This window comes from Astyanax mexicanus, chromosome 21 (assembly GCF_023375975.1).
Source record: "Astyanax mexicanus isolate ESR-SI-001 chromosome 21, AstMex3_surface, whole genome shotgun sequence".
NCBI classification, from domain to species: Eukaryota; Metazoa; Chordata; class Actinopteri; order Characiformes; family Acestrorhamphidae; genus Astyanax; species Astyanax mexicanus.
The window spans coordinates 9,563,893-9,587,500 of record NC_064428.1 but is presented as its reverse complement, the minus strand read 5'-3'; the positions used below and the strand labels follow the sequence as shown (position 1 = coordinate 9,587,500).

General features: G+C 36.2%; 1 protein-coding gene across 1 annotated transcript in view; it reads right to left on the bottom strand.

Annotated features, from left to right (window-relative positions):
- Window positions 1-23,396, bottom strand: part of LOC125785892 (ribonuclease inhibitor-like) — a 330,748-nt gene extending 307,352 nt beyond the window's left edge. Inside the window, exons 1-4 of the mRNA XM_049470091.1 lie at window positions 23,051-23,396; window positions 21,482-21,571; window positions 20,439-20,610; window positions 16,166-16,339 (exon numbers count right to left, since the gene is read on the bottom strand). Of these exons, the coding sequence (XP_049326048.1) occupies window positions 16,166-16,339; window positions 20,439-20,610; window positions 21,482-21,571; window positions 23,051-23,300 (686 nt within the window). The 5' untranslated portion in view covers window positions 23,301-23,396. The remainder of the gene's footprint in view (window positions 1-16,165; window positions 16,340-20,438; window positions 20,611-21,481; window positions 21,572-23,050) is intronic.
- Window positions 23,397-23,608: the final 212 nt, after the last annotated feature.

Sequence of the window (23,608 nt, the reverse complement as noted above, 5' to 3'; positions counted from 1 at the left end):
AACACAGCTGAAGCAGTTTAATCAGAAAATGATTCAGTGAAGCTTCTGATACTCGTCTCTACGCTGCGTCTACTGTCCAGTTTCATTTCCTACAAGATTCATTCTGTTTCACTGAAGCTCATTCACACTAATAAACCTTTATAACAACTAAAATAAACCAGTTTCATCTTTAAACCATTAAATAAACATTTCACTGACCTTATTCTCCATTTTATATTAACCACAGACAAAGATAATAAATAATACAAATTACATTCCCTTACATTCACAATTACAATCTGCACAATTTAATTACAGGGTTTTATTCTAAAACTGAATGTGTTGTGCTGTGTTGGGATTAGGATTTATCTTCTTTTTATTGATCATCTCAGAATATGTGATCAGATGGACTGATGGGCATCGATGGGTTCAGATATAAAATAGATCAGTTATAGATTTAGATTTTATTTAAAGGATTGGTGTGAAAACTGTGAGTAAATAAGGTATAAAATATGAAAAATATGACAGATTAAAACATCAGAACATGTTTCTCCAGTTTCAGTCAGTGGAATAAAGCGGGGGATCTGAATCTTCACAGTGGATTCAGTGATGTAACGAAGCTTCGGTTACTGTTATAACGTGACTCTAGTGATTTTAGTGAGGACACTGCTTTAATCTCTGTATCCAGTGAAACATCCAGACTTTACACTGAAAGCTTCATGAAGCATTGTGTAACACCACAGTCCAAGATAAGCCTGTTCTGGATCAGTTTTATCAGAGAATGAAAAGATGGAGAATACATTAGCCGCTTAGCTTAGCATAGGGTCTGTTCTAATGGGTTCAGAAGGAGAATCTCACTCTCTGTACTTTTATATGATCTGTAATTCAGTGTTTTAATAAAGGATTTATTTCAGCAGCAGGTTAAAGGTTTTAAAGTGGGTTTGTGTTTCTGTTCTCCTGCTGTTTTAATACAGAACTCAGCTGTATAGTTTAGCTGCTCTGCTGCAGCTTCTTCTATAATTCAGCCTCTAAAAAAACATCAGTTTCTCTGTGCTTTAACTACTGAAATGTGTAATAAGTGTTTATGCTATGTAAGATAATGAGCTTTATGTGAGCTTTATATTTAAAAGTTGTTTATTTTATTATTATGTATGTGAGACTGAAATGGTGCTGATTGTATTAGAGTGCAGATTTCAGATGTTAATGTAACGTGCATGGACATCGCTAGCCCTTTTTAGTGGAACTGCAGCACCTAATATGTATCCCAGCACCCCTAAATAAAGTGTGCCATCAAACGCATTAACACATTGCACTAAGTTTTACCTGGTTTGTACATGTTTATTATTTATAGCAGTGTTATTGTTATTTACTGATATGTTGTTTGTTTTGTTTTTATGGACGTGTTTGTTACTTAATTGTCCTTTGTATGGTGAAACCAGAGAAAAATGTCCCGCCTTGGTGGGACATTAAAGTTTTATTCTATTCTATTGGGTGTGTGTTTGTGGGATTGACTAGCTGTTGATTTTGCTGTATAATACTGTATATTGTTTATGACTCTGACTATGAAGGTTACAGTGTGGTATGTGCTACATTAGCCGGTGTAATGTATTTATCATTTATGTACTGTAAAAATTACAGTAAGCAAATAAGACTCTGATAATTCACACCCTGGACCAGATAATGGAGAATGCAGCTGTAGGAGGAATGTTTGATAAAAAATATGTAACAATCTGCTCCCAACAGTTTTATCTTCTTATTCGCTGAAAAGATGTGTGACAGAAACACACCTGTCTCCTGTATATAATAGTCTGTATGCCTGAATTAAATGTAAATGATTTTATTTCTTCTGATATGATTCACTCAGACCTAAAATTACAATTTTATAACGTGCTAAATATCATGTGATGATATTAACCACGTTTACATGCAGCCTGATAATCTGACAATATTCAGATTAATAGCTCAATCAGAATAGAACACATTCATAGAGCAGTGCTATTGAGGCCATTCTGAATGCAGTTTTATCTCATTGAGCGAGGAGGATAATCCTTTAAGTGATCAGTTAAATAGAAGAATAACAGCTATATAAACTCCTGCATCCATTACATTTACAGTCAAAGAGTTACAGTACATTCTCCACATATACAGGACAACAGCAGCATGTAGAATTACTGGAATATGAGCAGTGGTGGCTCAGTGGTTAGAGCAGCGCTCCATCAACGACACGGTTCTGCCCTTAATCCTCACTGCTCCTGGGTGCTCCCAATATTCCACAACATCACTGTGTGTGTTCTGAGTGTGCTCAGTGTGTGTGTGTGTTCTGAGTGTGCTCACTGCTCAGTGTGTGTGTGTGTGTTCTGAGTGTGCTCACTGCTCAGTGTGTGTGTGTGTTCTGAGTGTGCTCACTGCTCAGTGTGTGTGTGTTCTGAGTGTGCTCAGTGTGTGTGTGTGTTCTGAGTGTGCTCAGTGTGTGTGTGTGTGTGTTCTGAGTGTGCTCACTGCTCAGTGTGTGTGTGTGTGTGTGTTCTGAGTGTGCTCACTGCTCAGTGTGTGTGTGTGTGTGTGTGTTCTGAGTGTGCTCACTGCTCAGTGTGTGTGTGTGTGTGTGTTCTGAGTGTGCTCACTGCTCAGTGTGTGTGTGTGTTATGAGTGTGCTCAGTGTGTGTGTGTGTGTTTGTTCACTAGCACTAGGTTAAAAGTGGAGATTGTAATTTTCCTCACTGTGGGATTAATTATTATTATTAATAGAGGATTTCTCAGTGCATGGCTGCTGTAAACAGTGCAGATTACTGGTCTGGTGAACGTATCACTGTTTGAAGGATCTGTCTGTATACAACTCAGGATGCAAAGTAACGTGTCAATCCTGAATTTTACATTAACTAATTTTTCTGTGAAGTATAAAAGTAATTAAAATGTGTGTCCCTTTATTTACAATAGCATCCCAGGTCACACACTCCTGTTAAGAATTTCTATTTTATCATCCGTTATGAAGATTAAAGTATAGATACACCATGAACTGGAGAAAGGTGGAAGCTGCTGTGCTCTATATGCACTGAAAACAGTCCTGTTAATATCTGTAAATTCCTTCACTGGGACGACTGGTACTGGTATCATCCAGAGGTTTGGTGTAATCATTAGTAATCTCTTCTTTAATCAGTGAATGTAATAAACATTTTCTTCTATTAACTTTAAATAAATTTCAGCTAATATCCTACTGCTCTTACTTTGACTAAACTCATATGATGCTGGTCGTCATGGTTTGGATCAGATAGTGAGCATTTTCATCAGACTGTTTTAGAATCATAATTAATTCAGTCAGATTGGACAACATCTCTGCATGTAAACAAAGCTAAATATGGAATTATTGCTACTATTAGCTAAAATAATTCAACCCCGTTACATTGAGAAGACCCAGAGGTGCAGGGCAGGGCACTGCAGTGTTCTCACATATGATACAGATTCTATACCCTAAAAAATAAATGTTAATGCAGAAGTAAAAAACAGATTTAAAATATAAAAGTATTATAAATGCATTATCTTATTGCATAATAATGGATAAAATGTGAAGGGGAACACTGTAAAAGGTTCCTGTCAGCTGCGTGTCAGTGAAACTATGAGTATTTTTTGATAAAAAATGTAAAAAGGAATAAGTGATCATAAACAAGGAACATCTCATTATTAAGATTCCACAAGAATTTACTTTAATATCTTTTTAAATCATTATAATCCAGTTGGGGATTCCGGTCTGTATATCAGCATTTCAGATCATAAACTGATTACAGCTAATCTCTTTCTAATCTTAAATCACATCCTATAACCTGTATTCTGTTCTGTAATTCTGCTGCTGTAGATTCTGTGTTCTTTTCTGCTCTAATCAGATCTTCTTCTCTGTCTGTGATCTGTAAACTCTCCTCTTCTGTCTCTTGCTCTGCTGTGTCTGTTTCTGACACCCTGGAGACTTCAGCTCCCCTTAAGTCCAGAACTGTGCCGTCCGCCAACTCCTCTCCCTGCTTTACCCTGAACTCTGTGTTTCCAGACGTTTTGAGCGTCTTTATAAGAAAACTGGTTCACATGTTCATTCACTTTTCTTCTGAAAACATGCTGAAATATAAAGCTGCAGTAAATGCAGGGCTCTGTTTATTATTCTCTTTTAATTAAAGCTTCTGGTCAAGATCCTAAACAACACTTTTCCACTGTCACTAATGAGCTTCAACCTCTCACTCCTGCAGTTTCCTCTTCCTCTGAAAATGCACTTCCTTTCTCAATTTCAGAACTAAATTTATATGGTTCTCTCTATATAAAAAATCTTACTCTGCCTCCTCTGACTGCTCTTCCACTGCTCTTAGCTTTTGTGGTCGTCTCTTCTCCATATTCTGCCCTGTCAGGACCAGTGTTGGGCACGTTACTTTGAAAAAGTAATTAGTTATAGTTACTAGTTACTTCTCCAAAAAAGTAACTGAGTTAGTAACTGAGTTACTCCACTATAAAAGTAACTAGTTACCAGTAAAAGCAACTATTGCTATTTTACCCCGTGACATTTTTATTTATTTAAATCAAGCAACAGGTGTAGCAAATCGTAAGTTTAAGATTTTTTATCAACCTCACTGTGATATATAGTTCTATAAATCCGTTTTCAGCTTCTTGTGTGAGGCTGGTATCACACACAGCTGAACTGTTTTGCCGGAGGGCGGGGCCGCGCTCATGCAGCAGCTCTCTCTATTGAAATGAATAGGATGCGCTGTGCTGGTGCACGGGGAGAGGATGCGTGCGCGCCGCACTAACACTACAATTTAATTTCAAGTCGCGGGCCACAAAATATCGTTCTGCGAGCCGCGAGTTAGAGATCCCTGATTTAAAGTGCTCACTTCAGACTACTGTCTTCCTCTGATGATGAGCCTGCGGACCCCTAGAGAAACTCTGGTCTCATCCTCCCCTCCCTTGTGATTCACACACACACTTGCGCCGTTGTCTGTATGCACGAAGTTAAAAAAAAAGTTCATTCAGCTGCTAAAGTAACGTGCAGTAATGGGGTGTGGGAAATGATAACGCGTTATAGTTACAGTCAGAGTAATTAGTTAGATTACTTGTTACTGAAAAAAGTAACGGCGTTAGTAACGCCATTTATTTCAACGCCGTTACTACCATCACTGGTCAGGACTGACTTCATCACAGATAATTTCCCAATCTAAATATTATCCTGCCTACTCGATCTGGCCCCACCTCACTCCTGAAGCTCTGTCTTGCTGACCATTTGTCTCTAAAGCTCTGGAGATGTTGCTATACAAATGCAAGATAATCTGATCAATAATAACCTTTTTGAGAAGTTTTAGTCAGGTTTCTGCTGTCAGCACAGTACAGACGGCTTTAATCTGTGTCTGTCCTGATCAGCTCTTTTATGCCTTTACTCCTCTTGTGATTCTGTTACTGGTTGTGTTTCTGCTTCACTGCTTTGTGGTCTACCCTCTAAAACTCTGTGTCCTCTGCTGTATATTAAAAACTCTACAGCCAGAATCTTTGGGCATTTTCACATCTGAAAGTCCAGAACAGAGTTTGTATCAAGGCTCATATCATTGCTACAATGTAAATACGGTATTTGATCCGATTAGTTTTGGTTTTGCTTAGTAGTTTAGAGAGTAGAGTGAAGAACTTTACTACATTCTGTCACCATCAGCTACGTGAGTGGAGTCTCTTTACGCTTTATATTAATTTATAGAGAGTTAGTTATTAGGGGAGTTGCTTTGCCAGGTGTTGTGACGATTTCTAGCTCTCTGTCAGAATCTGACTGTTCACTCTCAGTTTACACCCAGAAATCACTCCCAGCAGATATACTTGCTACATTTCAAAGAACACATCTGTTTTAAAGTTCTGCTACTGACCTTTAAGGTCTTGCACTGCTGTGCTCTTATCTGTCTTCTCTCTTACTGCTTTTTGCTCCATCACACAGTCTCAGGTCCCCTGACTCTGGTCTGCTGGCTGTTCCTCTGCTCAGGCTTTTCTCTATGGGTGGCAGGTCTTCAGTGTTGCCACCTCCTGTTATCTGCTCATCCTCCTCTCTTTCTCTCTTCACAGCACAGCTTAAAATCTCTCTTCTCTGAATATTTTTATTCTCTATCAGGTCTTTCTTTTTTTTTTTTTTTTTTTTTTTACACTTTCTTGGGTTGTAAAAGTCACTCTGTATAAGTGTGACATTATTACTATTTTTACTATTGTTTTATTTTTTTTTGTTTGCTTTCACCCTGATCAAAACTTTTATTGAGGCAGTGTTTAAACCCATCACACACAGATCAGTGACAGTAGCAGCTGTGTTTTATTATATAACGTCTAATTTTTTAAACACTGTGTTTAAGCTCTCACTGTCCTCTACTCTACACACTTCTACCTACAACTGAAACATCTTGTAGATAAAGTAAAGTCAGAGACAGAAGCTCTGAATCTGTTGCTGCACAGATTTACAGTGTTGGTTCATAGTCCTTCATCAGTGGTTACAAGCTGCTGTTTGTGGACTAGTGTTAATCTACAAAATTCCAGCAGCACTGCTGTATCTGATCCAGTCGTAACAGCACAACACACTCTAGCACCTCTTACACCACCTCCACCCAAATAATAATATGTGGTGGTCTATCCTGTTGGGTCCTGAGTATTGAAGAAAAGGGTGAAAGGAGGATAATAAAATAATAATAGGAAAATAATAAAAGTATGTAGAGAAACAGATACAGAACTACAGTCTGTAATTATTATACAACTACAGAATGTCCAATATGATTAGTGGAACAGGTAAGATTGACAATTTAAGAGGTGGTCATAATATTGGGATATGACCATGTATAGCTGCTTTTTAGTAGATATCTAAAAAAGCCAAAGGATAGCATTATTTAAACTGATAATGAACATGTGCTCATGAGACTAATGTGTACCAGCAATATGTAATGGAAAGCATTCCAACCCACAGTCAACAGCAAAGATGCACCAATTCCAATTTCCAATTCTTACATAAATTATAAGAAACTTTTCTTTATAGTAAAATATTGAAGCAAAGTGCAGTACTGAATTTGTACAGACTAGCTGATGAAATGAAGTACAGTATTTGTATGGGTCTGCTACCGGTTTGTAGTAGCTGTGTGTGCCGTGACAAGAGGTGGAAATCCTGGAACACACGTTTGAGAAGTATTACATTGTGTGTTGTATTCCTTGTGGTTTAGTAAAGTGAAGTGTTTTTAAAATATTTAACTTCGACTGCTAATTTCTTCAGACTGGGCATACTCAGCAAGTGTCTTATTAATGTGTTGCTCTGAATATTGGAGGAGTTGTTCCTCCACAGCTTACTCTGACCCTGTAGATATGGCAGATTGAGAGCTTGCTGACGTCTGCACTCGCTGTGAAGAACATTCTTGCTGTATTTTGTGTGAGTCTGTATATCTGTGCCGCTGTCACATTAAGTGAACCATGTAAAATTTGTGTAATTTTTTTGCAAATTTGAATCAGATTTCTGAGACTGATTAGCTGGTCAGCAGTCATGGCCGATCAACTGAAAATCATCAGTGTCTCCAGTCACTGCTTGATCAAGCTTCGCATCTTTGGTGGATAGTGCAGTGGGTGGTAATGATCATGACTGGCAGTGTCTGGCTGGAACTCGTTACTTTCACACCAGCATTCTTTATACAGACTCTGGTTTGTTCCGTTTTCCTTAGTGTGGTTTGTTTTAGCAGTTGTGTAAACAGTAATTGAACTCTATTGTTTACTAAAACAACTTGCATTAAGACCTGCAAGAAGAGGTGGTGTCATTCCCATTCTAAACCAACTATCAAGAGGCTTGTTTAGGTGACTGATCTGTCCTTAATCCGAATTAACCATCAAATTTACTCCACTTGTTTGAGATACACAGCTGTTAAGGTGCAGTTTAAACTCATTTATTACCCAGATAATTACTGAAGCTATTTTCTAATGCTGTCTCTGCTGCTGCTCCATGTTAAAATGTTAATACAGTGTTAAAACAAGTCTAGCTGATTAATTTTTTTTTTTTTGGGGGGGGGGGGGGGGGGGGGGGTGGGGGGTTGGTTAATAACATGTTATTTGAGTATAAACTGTTTCTGATGATGTACTGCAATGTAAAATAAAACATGATATATAAAAGCTGAATTGTTTTTTTTATTAAAGCATTTTTTTTACAATTAACTTAGTATTTCTAAAGTAAAATAGCAAGTTTAGTAAAGTTAAAGGAAAATCATATGCTCTGTGGTTTCTTTCACTCCAAATACATTAACTTTACTCCAAAAGCTTGGGAGTACAAAAAGGAGGACAATGGAGGACAATGGCTCTGTGCTGTGCTGCACACTCAACACTGAGAATTACCGGCTTACGTAATACTGCCAAAAAAACACTAGCACACCTTTTCCTGAACTCTTGGTGACTATGCAGTGAAGGTTTTCAACAACAAATAACAAGAATTAATCTTTCTAACACTTTTCTTGATAATTATTTACAGATATTTTTATGGGTTTTTTTCTTTTTAGTCAACAATAACATTAACTGACTAGATATCACGTGTGCAATAATACGTGGGCAATCATTACATTCTAAAGCTACTGCTGTATTTCAGCTTTATGTATATGAAATACTGTATTTTAGTATTTATCAGTATGTTAGAACAGAGATGCAAAAGAAATTGATATAATTTGCTGTAAAATCTAAATTTATAGTATAAATATTATCTGGATTTCAGAAGAAAATTATGTTTAAAATTAATTAATCTTAAAGACCTTACTAGCCCAGTTGTTTAATGTTCAGCCTCATGTGATGGATATTTTAGGAGATATGCAGTGTTTGTGATCCTCACATGATGTGGAGGTCATTTTACCATTTCTTGAAGAGGGAAGGGGTTCTGCCCAGGTTCCTTCCTCACAACTAGTACTGGGCAAACCCAAATTTAGCTATTCAGCACACAGTGTAATCATGCTCTCTCTGTCGCTCTCTTCAAGGTTATTTTTTTCTAACCACTCATTCATGTGTAATGTTAAACAGTGGCAGTATGTGTTGGTAGTATATTTGATGTAATGGAGGATGACCTTTCATGTTGGAAAGCTAAATGAGCACGTTCCACTCAGTGACACTAATCAAGCTCCCTAATTCACTAAAGGTGTCTTAAACACAAGCAGTATACACACACACACACACACACACACACACACTTACATACACACTCACATACACACTCACATACACACTCACATACCTGAGTGTGCTGAGTTTGTAGTGTGAATCCTTCAGTTTATCAGAGAGCCTATTCACTCCAGACTCTCCTGGGTTATTGTAGGTCAGATCCAGTTCTTTCAGGTTTGAACTCAAAGATGAAGCCAGAGATGAACATCCTTTCTCTGTGATCATACAACCAGATAACCTGCAGAGGAGAGAAAAACACCAGGATAAGATAGGATGAGTGACACAGATGAGTGACAAAGATAATACAGACTGTTGGTATTCTTTAAAATAACAAAAGAAGTTATTTTTAGTAATAAACTGACAGAGGCACTGACCTGAGTATCTCCAGTTTACAGTGTGAACTCTTCAGTCCAGGACAGAGTTTCTCCACTCCTGAATCCTGCAGGTCATTATTACTGAGATCCAGCACTTTCAGGGAGAAGGTTTCCAGTTTTAAAACTGATCCCAGACTCTCACAGGACTGTTCCCCAAGATTACACAAAGCTAGTCTGACAAAACAGAGTGTACATAAAGAAGAATATATTGAATAAAGCAAGAAAATTGATTAATGTTTTAAAAAACATAATGTTATGTTAATTATGTTAATATTATCTGATTGATGTAGTTGTGATGCAAGTAAGTGTAAATGTTTTCAAAAATCAGATTACGAACTATAAAGATTACCAAGTTGATAAATTACATCGGGCACACTATTCTTAAGCTACACAGATGTTCCCCAAAACCATTTTTTCACAGGATAAATTTCAACAACTGCATTTAAGCTGTGTAGCCCCAGGTGACAGCATGATTAATGACAGAACATGTAGTAATAGAGTATTAATACTTTTATAAAAGCTGGATTTTTACGTTAATCTTGCTATACGAACATCTGAAGTGTCAAGAGCTGAATGTGTAGCTCTTAATGTACTTCTTAAATTATTGATCTTAACATTGTACTTATCAAATATTATCACTATAACCAATTTGTGCCCATATGAAAAAGCTATGAAAAACTACATGTATTTTCTACATACAGTACATCCGGAAAGTATTCACAGCGCTTCACTTTTTCCACATTTTGTTATGTTACAGCCTTATTCCAAATTGTATTAAATTAATCTCTTTCCTCAAAAATCTACACAAAATACCTCATTATGACCATGTGAAAAAAGTTTTCTTGAGAGTTTTGAAAATTTATTAACAATAAAAAACAAAGAAATCATATTACATAAGTATTCACAGCCTTTGCTAAATACTTTGTAGAACCACCCTTGGCAGCAACTACAGCCTCAAGTCTTTTTGAATATGATGCCACAAGCTTGGCACACCTCTCTTTAGGCTACTCCAGGAGATTCACAGAGTGGTCCTGAAGCCACTCCTTTAGGATCTTGGCCGTGTGCTTCGGATCGTTGTCCTGCTGAAAAATGAACTGTCGCCCCAGTCTGAGGTCAAGAGTGCTCTGGAGCAGGCTTTCATCCAGGATGTCTCTGTACGTTGCTGCATTCATCTTTCCCTCTATCCTGACTAGTCTGCCAGTTCCTGCTGCTGAAAAACATCCCCATAGCATGATGCTGCCACCACCAAGCTTGACTGTAGGGATGGTATTGGCCTCGTGATGAGCAGTGCCTGGTTTCCTCCAAACATGACGCCTGGCATTCACACCAAAGAGTTCAATCTTTGCCTCATCAGACCACAGAATTTGGTTTCTCATGGTCTGCGAATCCTTCAGGTGCCTTTTGGCAAATTCCAGACGGGCTGCCTTGTGCCTTTTACTAAGGAGTGGCTTTCGCCTGGCCACTCTGCCCTTCTCCCTCAATCGCTCAATTTAGACAGCCGGCCAGCTCTAGGAAGAGTCCTGGTGGTTCCAAACTTCTTCCATTTACGAATAATGGAGGCCACTGTGCTCATTGGGATCTTCAAAGCAGCAGAAATGTTTCTGTATCCTTCCCCAAATTTGTGCCTCGAGACAATTTTCCGGATGCACTGTTTAAACTACATATCTGTTTTTAAAATGTCCCCATTTAGTTTTAAATAAATGATTCTTATATATATATATATATATATATATATATATATATATATATATATATATATATATATATATATATATATATATATATATAAAAAATGGGACATGAAGATTTTATTCTAAAATTAATTTTACTGTGATGAACCACTCTGACAGATATCCACTACCTCAAGATCATACAGTTTGAATGAGAAAGTTCTCTCTATATATATTAAACTATTTCTTCTGAATCATATTTAACAAAATGTGTATCTCAGACTGCACCTTAACATAACCAAGATTACTGAAATTACCTGTTCTGTTAAATAAAAGTGTTAGTGATGTGTATTAGTGGTGAATGTCACAGTCACTGTCTGTTGCAAGAACTGGACAGTGAGCATTTTCTGACCTATTTCAGATACGATATCGACCAGTTCATTTCCCTCTTTGGTAACATTGGACCCCAAATAGAAAAGCATTAGGGCCATCAGGCCAAGCTCCCATCCTAAAATATATTATTTATTAAAGCACTAATTACTTCTATAGTTAATGCAATCATATTAAAGACAAAAAAATTGAAACATGAAATACTAATAAGGCGTTCACAAAGTTACTAGTTTTATGGAAAGTTTTAACTGAACATATATAGCATGTTAGGCTGCATTTAAAAAATACTTCCAATAATGTAAAAAGAAAACAAATATTTTTTAATAATTTATTATTATAATGTATTTATTAATTTGAAATATCATTTTCAAATTATATATACTATATATATATTTATATATATATATATATATATATATATATATATATATATATATATATATATATATATATATATATATGAAGAGTTTGATTCCAAAACGCAATAAACGCCATTTAAAAAAAAAATGAGTTAGAGCCATAATCAGAATGTTATGTGATCACTCTTGAAAAGCCAATATTCAATTTTCATCAAAACGCCACATCCGCCGTGTAATACTGCCCTGCTTTCTCTCTTTCTTTCCAAAACGCAACAACCGCCAGTCTTGATTTCCCGCAGAACGCCACATCTCCCCTCATCCAATCACAGGGCAGCATTCCAGGAGCTACAGAATGTAAACACGCGCCCTGTTGAGCCGGCCGGTATTTCGTGTAGCCTACTTTCACTTTCGTTTTTCACTCTCAAAGTCCGTGAAAATGAGCGGTTTTGATGGTATAGAGGAGCCTGTTCGTGAAGCACTTATTGAAATAAAGAGAAAGCTATCAAAAGAGTCTCATGTACGTAAAAAGGTAAAGAAAATGAGGCATTCAGGAGGGGGGAAATGCCGGCTTTCATCTGCAGTTCACACCCACACCCACACACACAATACACACTATATACTACACCACACTACACTACACTACACTACACTACAGCACATGAACGTAATGTGATTTTGGGGTTTTATAGTGTTAATGTCTTGTTCATTAATTAAATTTTGCACTTTTTTGAAAAGAAATGTTTTGAAATTTGTGTTTTTAGGCCCAATGGTCAAACTATTATATTCAGATGTACAATTTACTGTTATTTATTATTGTATTTTGCAAATTTTCAGTCAAAAAAATGTTCTATTGATGCCAAAGGATATATAAGACATTTTAAAAAAAAAACATGGCATGGATTTATTGCGTTTTGCGAAAAAACTAATAATTTTTTAAAAATAAATCTTTAAATATTAAAATCTTGATTTGATTTTTTGTGTTATTTTAACCTTAGTATGGTATTTGATAGTTTGAAACAGAAAACGGTGGTATTCAACATACAACTTTCTTGCTAAAGAAAACCATTTTTTACTCAAATTGATAAAAATGGATATATAGCGTTTTGGAACCAAACTCTTCATATATATATATATATATATATATATATATATATATATATATATATATATATATATATTCTTTCCACTCTTTGTTCTCAGTTACTGTGTTTTGGATTCCAATGTAATTGGAATATTTACAAGGTCCATATGGGATTATTTGGTCACAGAGTGCCCCCTACATGCCAGTGCCCCCTACAGAGGACCAGGAGAACCACTGCTGCTGGGTTTCATAAGGAATATAATTTCCCAAACTGCTTGGGATTTACATATGGGATGCATCCAGGGAACCTCACAGTTGTGGATGTTTTATACTGTTTCAGGGTTTTGGGTGTAGAGGTCTGCCCAAGGCAGGTTTCCCCGTGGGTCCTGACATGTTACAGAGTTATTTCCTTAAGTATTTTCCTGTCTATTCACACACAATTACAATTGCATAACGCAAGACATATTCTCTTTTAATAGCCAAACATATCGCCAAGATTAAAATACTGAACAATGGTGCGTCTTTTAATTTTTTTTTGACAGTGGATGTTTGTCAGTGTTAAGGCAACTCAAGGTAGAGATTCTTTTCATTTTTAATGCTTGCATTTAATGATTATTGATCTGTAAGGGGGCCATCTCTGAAATAATTTTACTCTCTCCCACAAAAACATGGGAGTATTGCATTTTTTGGTAAAAAACAATAGTTGAGCCTGCATTACAGCACTAATGATGTTTCACATATTATTTATTATAGCTTAAAAGACCCAAATACTTTTCATCATATTTTCTGTTTAGACTTTCTGAAGTTTCTGGAGTCCAGTGTTGCTTCCAGTTCTTCCTTCTAAAAAGAGTTTTATTTTTAAACAAACATAAATGTGTAGACCCACAAAGCAAATTAAGGAACCTGAATTAAATTGAGCCGAAGAGTCGAACAGAATGTCAAATGTAATGTTATTTAGTGAAAGTAAAACTCTGAACAATGCCTGGATCTGATTCTGAAACTCACTCTTATGACCCCCAGATTAAGCCCCCTATCAGAAACATAATGTTTTATTTGTTCTGTTACAATTTAAAATCATTTAATGTTTTGTTGTGGCAACTCAAACTCAGTATTTCATGGAAAAAAGGTCATTCTAACCTGAGAGTTTCCAGTTTACAGTGTGAACTCTTGAGTCCATCAGAGAGTTTCTCTATGGAATCCTGCAGGTCATTGTTACTGAGGTCCAGTTCTTTCAGAGAGTTGTTTTCCAGGTTTAAAACTGATCCCAAAGTTTCACAGCAAAGTCCTTGAAGTTTACAATAAGCAATTCTGCACAAATAAAGGCATTTAAAATGTGAGGGATTTTTTAAATGCAAGAGTTTTAATGAAAGAGTTAGAGAAACACTGACCTGAGTATCTCCAGTCTACAGTGAGGACTCTTTAGTCCAGCACAGAGTTTCTCCAGTCCTGAATCCTGCAGGTTATTTCTACTGAGGTCCAGCTCTTTCAGAGAGTTGTTTTCTGATTGTAAAATTGACTGCAGGGTCTCCCAGGACTGTTTACTGAGTTCACACATAGCAAGACTGTATAAAGAAAAGTAAATGCAACATATTTATACTCAGTAGAATGTGTTAAATGAAGAAAATAATAATTAATATCTAGGTACACAAAAAAGAAAGGATTGATTCAGCAAAAATAAATTAAGTAAAGTTTACTAAAAGAAATATTGACTGAAGTTCAGTTCACTTATTTACTCTATGTAACATTTAAGTCTTGAAACCGAGATGAAGTTACTTAAATTTATCTGAAATTAAATTTACTTAAAAAAAGCAAATGCAAAACTTTTTTTAAGTAAATTTTATTCATCATTTTTTCATTGTAGTTTTAAAGGCATTGAATACCAAGTTCACCATATAAAAAATAAATAACATAATTCTGACCTGAGTCGCTCTAGTTTACAGTGTGAATTGTTCAGTTCAGCAGAGAGTATTTCCACTCCTGAGTCCTCCAGGCTGTTGTCACTGAGGTCCAGCTCTTTCAGAGAGTTGTTTTCTGATTGTAAAACTGACTGAAGTGTCTTACAGGACTGTTTACTGAGTTTACACAAAGCAAGTCTGTAAAAAAATAAAAATACCTTTTACACAACAATCAGTGAAAAAAAAATACTTAATAAAATATACTCTAAATCTACTCATAATTCACAATCATGAACTGTTCATGTTTCCCTGAACTTGCAGACAGGATTTCACAAAACGAGTGTGAAAAAAGTTTTTAAACTAAAAAATTTTAAACACGATCTAGTTTCAACAGAGATGTGTTTTCAGGGTTCTCACTGTTTTTTTTTTCCAAATGTCACATTTACTAATATGGACAAATTAGAAACCACTGAACTCAAACAGAATTGGGTTTGATTTATAAATATTTCTAATTTAATCCGCTTTTCTCCCCAATTTAAAAGGCCAAATACCCAAACTACCTATTAAGTCTCCCTTGTATTGTCAGGAGGGAGACAGAAGTAATATTGTAATGTGTATTTTTTATTTTATTATAATTCCTGGTCATGTATGTATTTTCTATTCTACACTGAGAACACAGTGGATTACAGTAGGGCAGATGAGCAGTGGAGGACATTAGGGTTCATAGATGAGCAGTGAAGGACAGTAGGGCTGATAGATGAGCAGTGGAGGACAGTAGGGCAGAGAGATGAGCAGTGGAGGACAGTAGGTCCAGCTTGAAAAATCTGAATATCAGTTTAGAAATTCAGATAGTGGGAGCTGAATTATCAGCTGGCACACCTCACTGTGTGGTAGAAACCTTTCAAGTATGTCTCAATTACTGACAGATATTTAAACACTTCCAATTATAAAGACATGAACAGTGATGAATAAACTAATATTACTAAAAAGTATTTTTATGGTCAGGTAAAAAAATCTAAATAAACTAAATTTAGTGAACAGTGTAAAGTGTTACCTACAAACAAAAATAATTGGTTATCTGCAGCAGGTTAAATATATTATATTACATAAATAATAAATTATTTAACAAGTTCCTTTGCAAAAAATAAATGCCATCCTTTAAACATCCTTAAAACTGCATCATGGGTTTCTTCAGTCCAGCATAAATGTTTACAGTGCTGTAACCGAACTATAATATTTAATGATAATCTGTAATTCTGACCTGAGTATCTCCAGTTTACAGTTTGAACTCTTTAGTCCAGCAGAGAGTTTCTCCATCCTTGATCCCTGCAGGTCGTTGTTACTGAGGTCCAGCTCTTTCAGGGCGGAGTTTTCTGACTGTAGAGCTGTACTTAAGGTTTCAATAGACTGCTCAGTGAGATTACAGCCAGCTAATCTGCAGAAGAAGAAGAACAGATCAGTATTATGAAGTACACATACTTACGTCCGGATAAAAATTTTTGCACAAGATTTGAGACATCGCCATGACTTCTTGTAAAATAAGCACTCACCAGTTTCTGTTTGCTTAATGTTATCTCTGTCTGATACACTATTCTGGCAAAAGTATCTGCTGGCCTGCACTGTGTTTGGTGGTGTGAGGTTTGGAAGAAGCTGCTCGGCCATAGAAACCCATTCCATGAGTCTCTCTACACTACAGCTCTTGATCTAATCTGAAGCTCAATGAAGTTTGAGGCTGTGTTGTGACATAGTGACTCTGCAGAAAGTTGGTTTCTCTGTGTTATTTTATACTGACAGAGAACAGAGTCATTGTCGTTCCCAGTCGTGTTATAATTTCACGGTTTTACGCTGGAATTCAACTATAATTTTAGTTCTTTATTAAGAAATATGATCAAATCTGAATCTGAATCAATATGAATAAATATATAATCACACCATTTGAAGTAAACTTAAAAAAAAAACAATAATATAAAAATTAAAATTAAAAATCAATATAAATTCCTACTAATAATATCCAATTTAGGGTATCCTTAATCCTCTCTAACCACTCTAATTATCTTTAGTTGATAGACACCTGATACCTCATTCTCGTTTTAAATGTTGTGTGTCCTAACTTTATTCAAATGGTGTTTTCAAATAGTGCATTTCTTCAGTATATACTTAGTTATATTACCTCTCAGTATTATTTACTTAAAGATATATATAAATATAAATACACTATATTGTCAAAAGTATCCGCTCACCTGCCTTGTGATGCAGCTTCTAAACCATGGAAACCCATTCCATGAAGCTCTCTACGTACTGTTCTATTTCTTATCTGAAGCTATATGAAGTTTAAATGTGCTCAGGGAATAAATGTGATGACTGGACTTGTTGCACAGGTGCTGCATCCTATCACAGTACCTCAGTGCTGGAGTTCACTGAGCTCCTGAGAGAGACCCATTCTTTCACTAATATTTGTAGAAGCAGTCTGCTTGACTAGCTGCTGCTTTAATATTGCTTTTTAGACATTAAAGTGATTGGAACCTGGTCACACTTAGAATCTCAGTGAATGTCATGTCTACTCCCAAATAAAATAATCTTTTTTATCTTCTAACTGCAGAACGCTCTGACCCATCCAATCAGCAATGTGCTCAATGCACTTAAATAGTAAGTCAGGGTGACTGCAGTTTGTTGGACTGAGAGAATTTTTTTTTTATTTCAACAAAATGATTTATTCCATACAATTCAAGTCTATCTATGAGAATTTTGTGTTCTATAGATTTCATTTCTGTAGCAGAAATATGACGGACAGATTTCCAGAGCCTATTAAAAGATAGATTTGAAATTAGTCTGTAGTTCTTTAAAATGGTGCAGCACGCTGATTCACTAGCCTTGAATCTTGAAGTTTTTTAACACACATCACATATTACACATATATGGACATACATTTGGGACAAAACAAAATATGACTTCCTGACTTCTAAATTAAGTAATGTGATGGTTGAAAAACTGTGTTGCTGCTAGACTTGGGGCTTTTGCCATCTTCTATGCGTCCTCATGCTTTTATAATAAACTCAGCACCCAATCAGATTGAATCACATTAAAGCAATAAAATGTCTAAATATTTATATTACCCAAATGCAAAAGCTACAAACATTCATAAACTAGGAATATAACTCAAAGTTCTGTTACAAATGTTAATGTAAAATATACATTTTCAATTAAAGTGCAAAAAATGGCTCTAACAGGTCTGTGTCTAGATTTCTTTGTTGCTGCCTCTTCTCACCGGCTCTTTTTATTGGATTTCTTTTTATTCTGTTTCCCGGCTTCTTTCTTGTTTTTCTCTCATTTTCCTCAAACTATTTGGACTTTTGCAAACTGGATTATCACTCTGGATTTTGCTGTTCTCCGGTACAATTTGGACTGGTCTCTCATGGCTGTGTATCTGGATTGTTTCACTCCCTGCTATTCATGCATGAGCCTTCTCCTTCACTCCTCGATACAGCCATGGTGAGTTTTTATCCCTCTCTACGCTGTTGGTTTAAATCTGGTGTGTTGGGCAGTTTTCACTTTTGTTATGACCCTCAGTTGTAATATTCTTTGACTTGTTTCTGGGTGCATGCTGCTTTAGTGTTTGTATTCTGTGTGTTTTGCAGTGTGTGGTACCAAGCTTGACCACTCTATAAAAGGACTTGGAAATGTCTAAGTGAGTAGAGATATTTAGGGCTTCTCCCCTGCTCAGACCAATCCTGCACACACAAGGACACACAGCAGTGCACAAAACCAACTTTTACATCAACAATAAATAGGATACTAAATGAAACGCTGAGTGGTTTATTTTACATTATGCCCAAAATACACCCAGAATGAATTGATTAAGAGAATTAATACATGCCTTTTGCACACTTTGAGCTGTGTGCAGCATAATTTTCCTGTCGTTATGAGAGCAAAGACACACTGGCACACCCTAAATCAAGCTGCCTGGTGTGCGATTGACAGCTCGACTATATATCGCTAAATTCAGGCCCTTGATCTTTATGTGAATAATACTGAGAGATGTAGGTAATAAAATTAAATACATTCTGAACAAAATCATAACCATGTGAACATTTTAAACACCATTTGTAAAATGTAAATAGAAATCCAGATATGTTGTGAGTAATATTAGAACACTCAAAATGAAGAATGTTTAGAATCAGAATGATGTATCAGCTGTAGATTATCAGAATATGGTTAGAGAGGATTGAGGATACCCTAAATTAGACATTATATGTAGGAATTAATATTGGTTTTTTTTTGGTTAAACTATAGTTTTTCAATGTTTTATTCATGGAAATCGATAGCAATACTTGAACAAATGAAAAATAAAATGAACAAACATAGTGATATAAATATGAAGAGGTATACAGAAAACTGTTAAACAGAAACTCCCAAAGCTGCTTCCAGCAGAGGATACAGAAGAGAATCTCCTACACAGGAAGTCTTTTAAAGATTTGAGTGACAACAGCAGTCCCAGAGTTTCAGCTGTGTGTAAAGACTGTTGTAGGACTGGTCTTTATTTATCTGTTAATGCAGATAACTGCAGATTGATTGGTACAGGCAAGTGAGTAAACCTACTACATTATAATAAACTGCTCTTTTGAACTAATTAGATACACATTGGTATAACAATGACATCACTCTTAAATAATGTATAGGAAATACAGTCAGATTATGCAGTTTACTGTATCAATGCACTAAGAAGGAGTAACAACATTCACAATTTGTGCAATTAAAAGACACAACTGCATTTAGTTGGCAGAACAAGGGGTGTGCTGAAAGAAAACAATGTCGTAGTTCATCAGTATTTAACGTTACATTAGAAAGGCATCATTAGTCCTATTTCCCAAGTTATCTCTTCATTCCTCCTGCTCCCCTACAATGATTCACCTTCTTTAAGGTAGGAGAGGAGCTGTAGTAAGGGAGGAATCAAACAGGAGCAGTAGCAAAAGACCCCTTTCCTGTTTAACAGCCTTCCACCTCTTTAGACTATCAAGAGTAGAACTGTTTCATATGATGTGCTGCCCACACATCATAATACTGTTGCCTTTTAAGAGGAAAAACTGATCTTGGATCTTTAAACAAAGCTCTTTATTTAAGCTTTCCACACACTTATAGTGCTGAGAAGCACTGAGTGACTAAAACCAACTACAACACACAAACTGAGAAATCATGTAGAACTAGAAGGGCTACCAACTCTATTCACTGTAGGTTAGAACATCAGTTACACAATTACCCAAACTTGGCATTTAATGAACTACATGGCATAAACAATAAGTAGCCAATGCTCTTATTAATTCTGAGCTGTAATTACAACTGTAGCTGGGGTTCTAACTTGGAAAGTGGGCCGGCGGTGCATGATGGGAGGGAGAGACGCTGTGCCCCTCAGCACCTCCTCTCTTCACCCTCTGCACTCACACTTCACAGAAGCTGCAGCTATTCACAGCCTGTAGCGACGGACGCCACAATACAGTAATAATATTTTTAGCATGATAATCTGTATAGTAAACACTCACTGAGCCTTCCTGCAGTTTGATACAGCTGGGATGAGTCTCCTGTGTCCTTCCTCTGATGTGTTGAATTTGCTCAGGTCCAGCTCTTTGCGGGGATTCTCGGTGTGGAGACGCATGTAGGATATAACTGAGCACTGTTTAGGAGAGAGCGTATCAGAGTATTCAGAGTATTTATCTGGAATCAGAGACAGACAGCAGAACACTGATCAGACACTGCTGTCACTCAGTAACAGGTCTTTTAGTCTTTCACAAATATTCATTAGTAGCACTGCTGTATCTGATCCACTCACTATACCAGCACAACATGCACCAACACCTAATACACCACCACCATGCTAATCAGTGCTAATCACTGCAGTGCTGAGAATAATAATGACCCACCACCCAAATAATAATAGCTGCTCTTTGGGGTTCTGAGTATTGAAGAACAGAGTGAAAATAAGGAGGGTAATAATATAGTATCCAGAGAAACAGATATAGAACTACACTCTGTAATTATTTAACTACAGATTAACTATTAAACTACAAAGTATCTTATTGTCACTTTCATCATGTAATTATTTTATGTAATTCGATGATGGTGTTTTATTTTTCGAATGTTTTGCTTTATTTATGTATACAACATTGGGACTGTATACATTAAAATCGCTTAATCAATATCTATTATTATTATTATTATTATTTTTAAATCCATCCCCTGCTATAAATATTACATCAGATTTTGCTTCTCAAATGCATAAAGGTAATGCATATAATAGAGGGAAAAGAAGGAAAAGTTAAATTAGTAATAAATACATACATACATACATTCATAAATAAATACTGGCATGTTACCACCCAATGCCTATTCATTATAAGATCAATTACCAGCATTATTACCATATATTCCATATCTTATTACATATTTTTACAAAGTGATAAATCAATTTACTGAAATTATCAGCTACCCAGACATGACATTGCAATACATTCTATCCTGCACATCCGATCCAAATACGAAAACTAATATTAAACTTGATTATTAAAAATTATTTCTATAAATTTACCTCTCCAGATGTAAGCTGTAAAAGCTGTTAAAATAACAGCAAAAACAGAAATGCAGATGATGGTAATCTTCCAACCATGAAAACCTTTCCCTAAAATATAAATCAGATAAAAACATGAGATTAGGAAATTCAGCAAATATTGCAGGACATGCAGACACTGCCAGAGTAAGAAATATTGATTTTAATGAAAATTATGTGTATTTCAAATTTTGTCTCTATCAAAAAAAGCTGCCTTTTGCAGCCTGGCACACCCTAGGCATATTAGCTGTCAGCTTTTGGAGGTAATCTCATGTGATTTCACCTCGTACTTCCTGAAGCATTTCCAACAATATGGACTGGCTTGATGCAGTCTTTCTCTGTACTATGTGTACAAGCTTCTTCCAAAACAGCTCAAAAGGCTTCCAATCCGGAGACTGTGTTGGTCACTCTATTATTGTCAGAATTCTATATGACTCCTTATTTCTTAAATATTGCTAATACTTGTTAAAAGGTGTTTTTGGAGTCATTATTATAATGCTGTAGGATGAAATTGGCATCAGGCACTGTATACAGGGTACAGGGTATGGCGTGGTAGCCTTCCTTCTTTATGGTCTCTTTTACTCTATATATAAATCTCCTATTTTACCAAATTCAAAGAATACCCGGACAATCATGCTGTGACAGATGGCATTGGTCTTGCATCATTTCCTTGTTCCTGCCCCTCACAAATGCTCTTATTTGATCCAAAGACCTTGGACTCATCTGTCCCCAATCTTTTAGTGTCCAGTTTTTTCTCTCTAGACATTTTGTGCCTTTTAGCACAACTGCTGATAAACAGCTGCTGATTCACCAGATACAAAACTAACCTAGAATGTTGTGCTCCCTTTTTACTATGTTTTTGAGCTGTGCAACAAAACCTAATTAAATTCTTAACTTTCCCTTTTCTGTGTCTCCCCCTGTGGCTGCACAATATTAGAAAAGAAACTATGCAGGGCCCATGACGTCACCAGCTCGCGTTCCAACCAATCAAGAGCTGAGTCAGCGCCGAGCACTCAAAACTCGAGCAAAAAACAGTGAAAGGCTCTTTAAATCAGGCATTTAAATGGCTTTTTAAAAGGTAAATAAGAGCGTTTTTCTGGGATTAAAAGCATGAATTCAGCGGTAACTGGAAATATCTGTGCAAAACTGTGCTGGACTGAGGCGCACGACAAGTGCGTTTACAAGTACGTGAAGTGAGGTTATGCATGGTAACCGAGAAGTGCGAGGGGGTGGGGGAGGGTCAAGGGAATATTATTGATAATCTGTGGTGTGATTTAAAGCGGGCTGTTCATGATCAGAAACCTGAATCAAACCTGACCGAACTGGAGATGATTAGTAAAGAAGAATGATCCAAAATACCTTCAACCAGAAGCCAGACTCTCATTGGAAGCTAAAGGAAGAGTTTAGAGCCTGTTATTTCTGCAAAAGGAGGATCTACTAAATACTGCTGTAATTTTTCTGTTAATTGTAAAAAATATTGCAATGTATAACTACAATAACCACAATGAATAATTAGTAATAATAACATGAAAATGTGAATTTGTCTCTCACCTTTAACTTCAACATAAAGAGTTATATCATCATACTGCAATCCATACTCTATTAAACACTTGTAAGCTCCATCATCAGAAGGTTGGAGAGCTGAGAGTTTCAGTGAGGTGTTTCCTTTCTTCAGTTCTTCTTTAAACAGAGCTGTTCTCCTTCTGTAAGACTCCATCTGATCTCCATTTCTGTCTTTATATTCTTCATACAGATGTACCAGTGTGTCTGTCCGATGCAGTCTGTACCACTCCACTCTCATACCCTCAGAACTGAAGCTGGGTTGGAGAGAACAGGGAAGAACCAGATCTTCACCAGCTACAGCAACAAGAGGAGCAGCTGGACCCACCACTTTAAATTGTACTGGAATAAGAAAACAATTAATAAAACATTGTATCTTGTGTTTTCTGTTTTTTCTTGAGTATTCTGACAATAAGCAGGTCTCAGTTCTCTGCAGAGACTCATCCACTGCATTCCAGATTTTCTAATTTATGCAGGAATCTAAATGAATAAAAAGCAGTTGAGCTCAATGACCAAGGTTTACTATAAATCATGATATAAACCTAATCT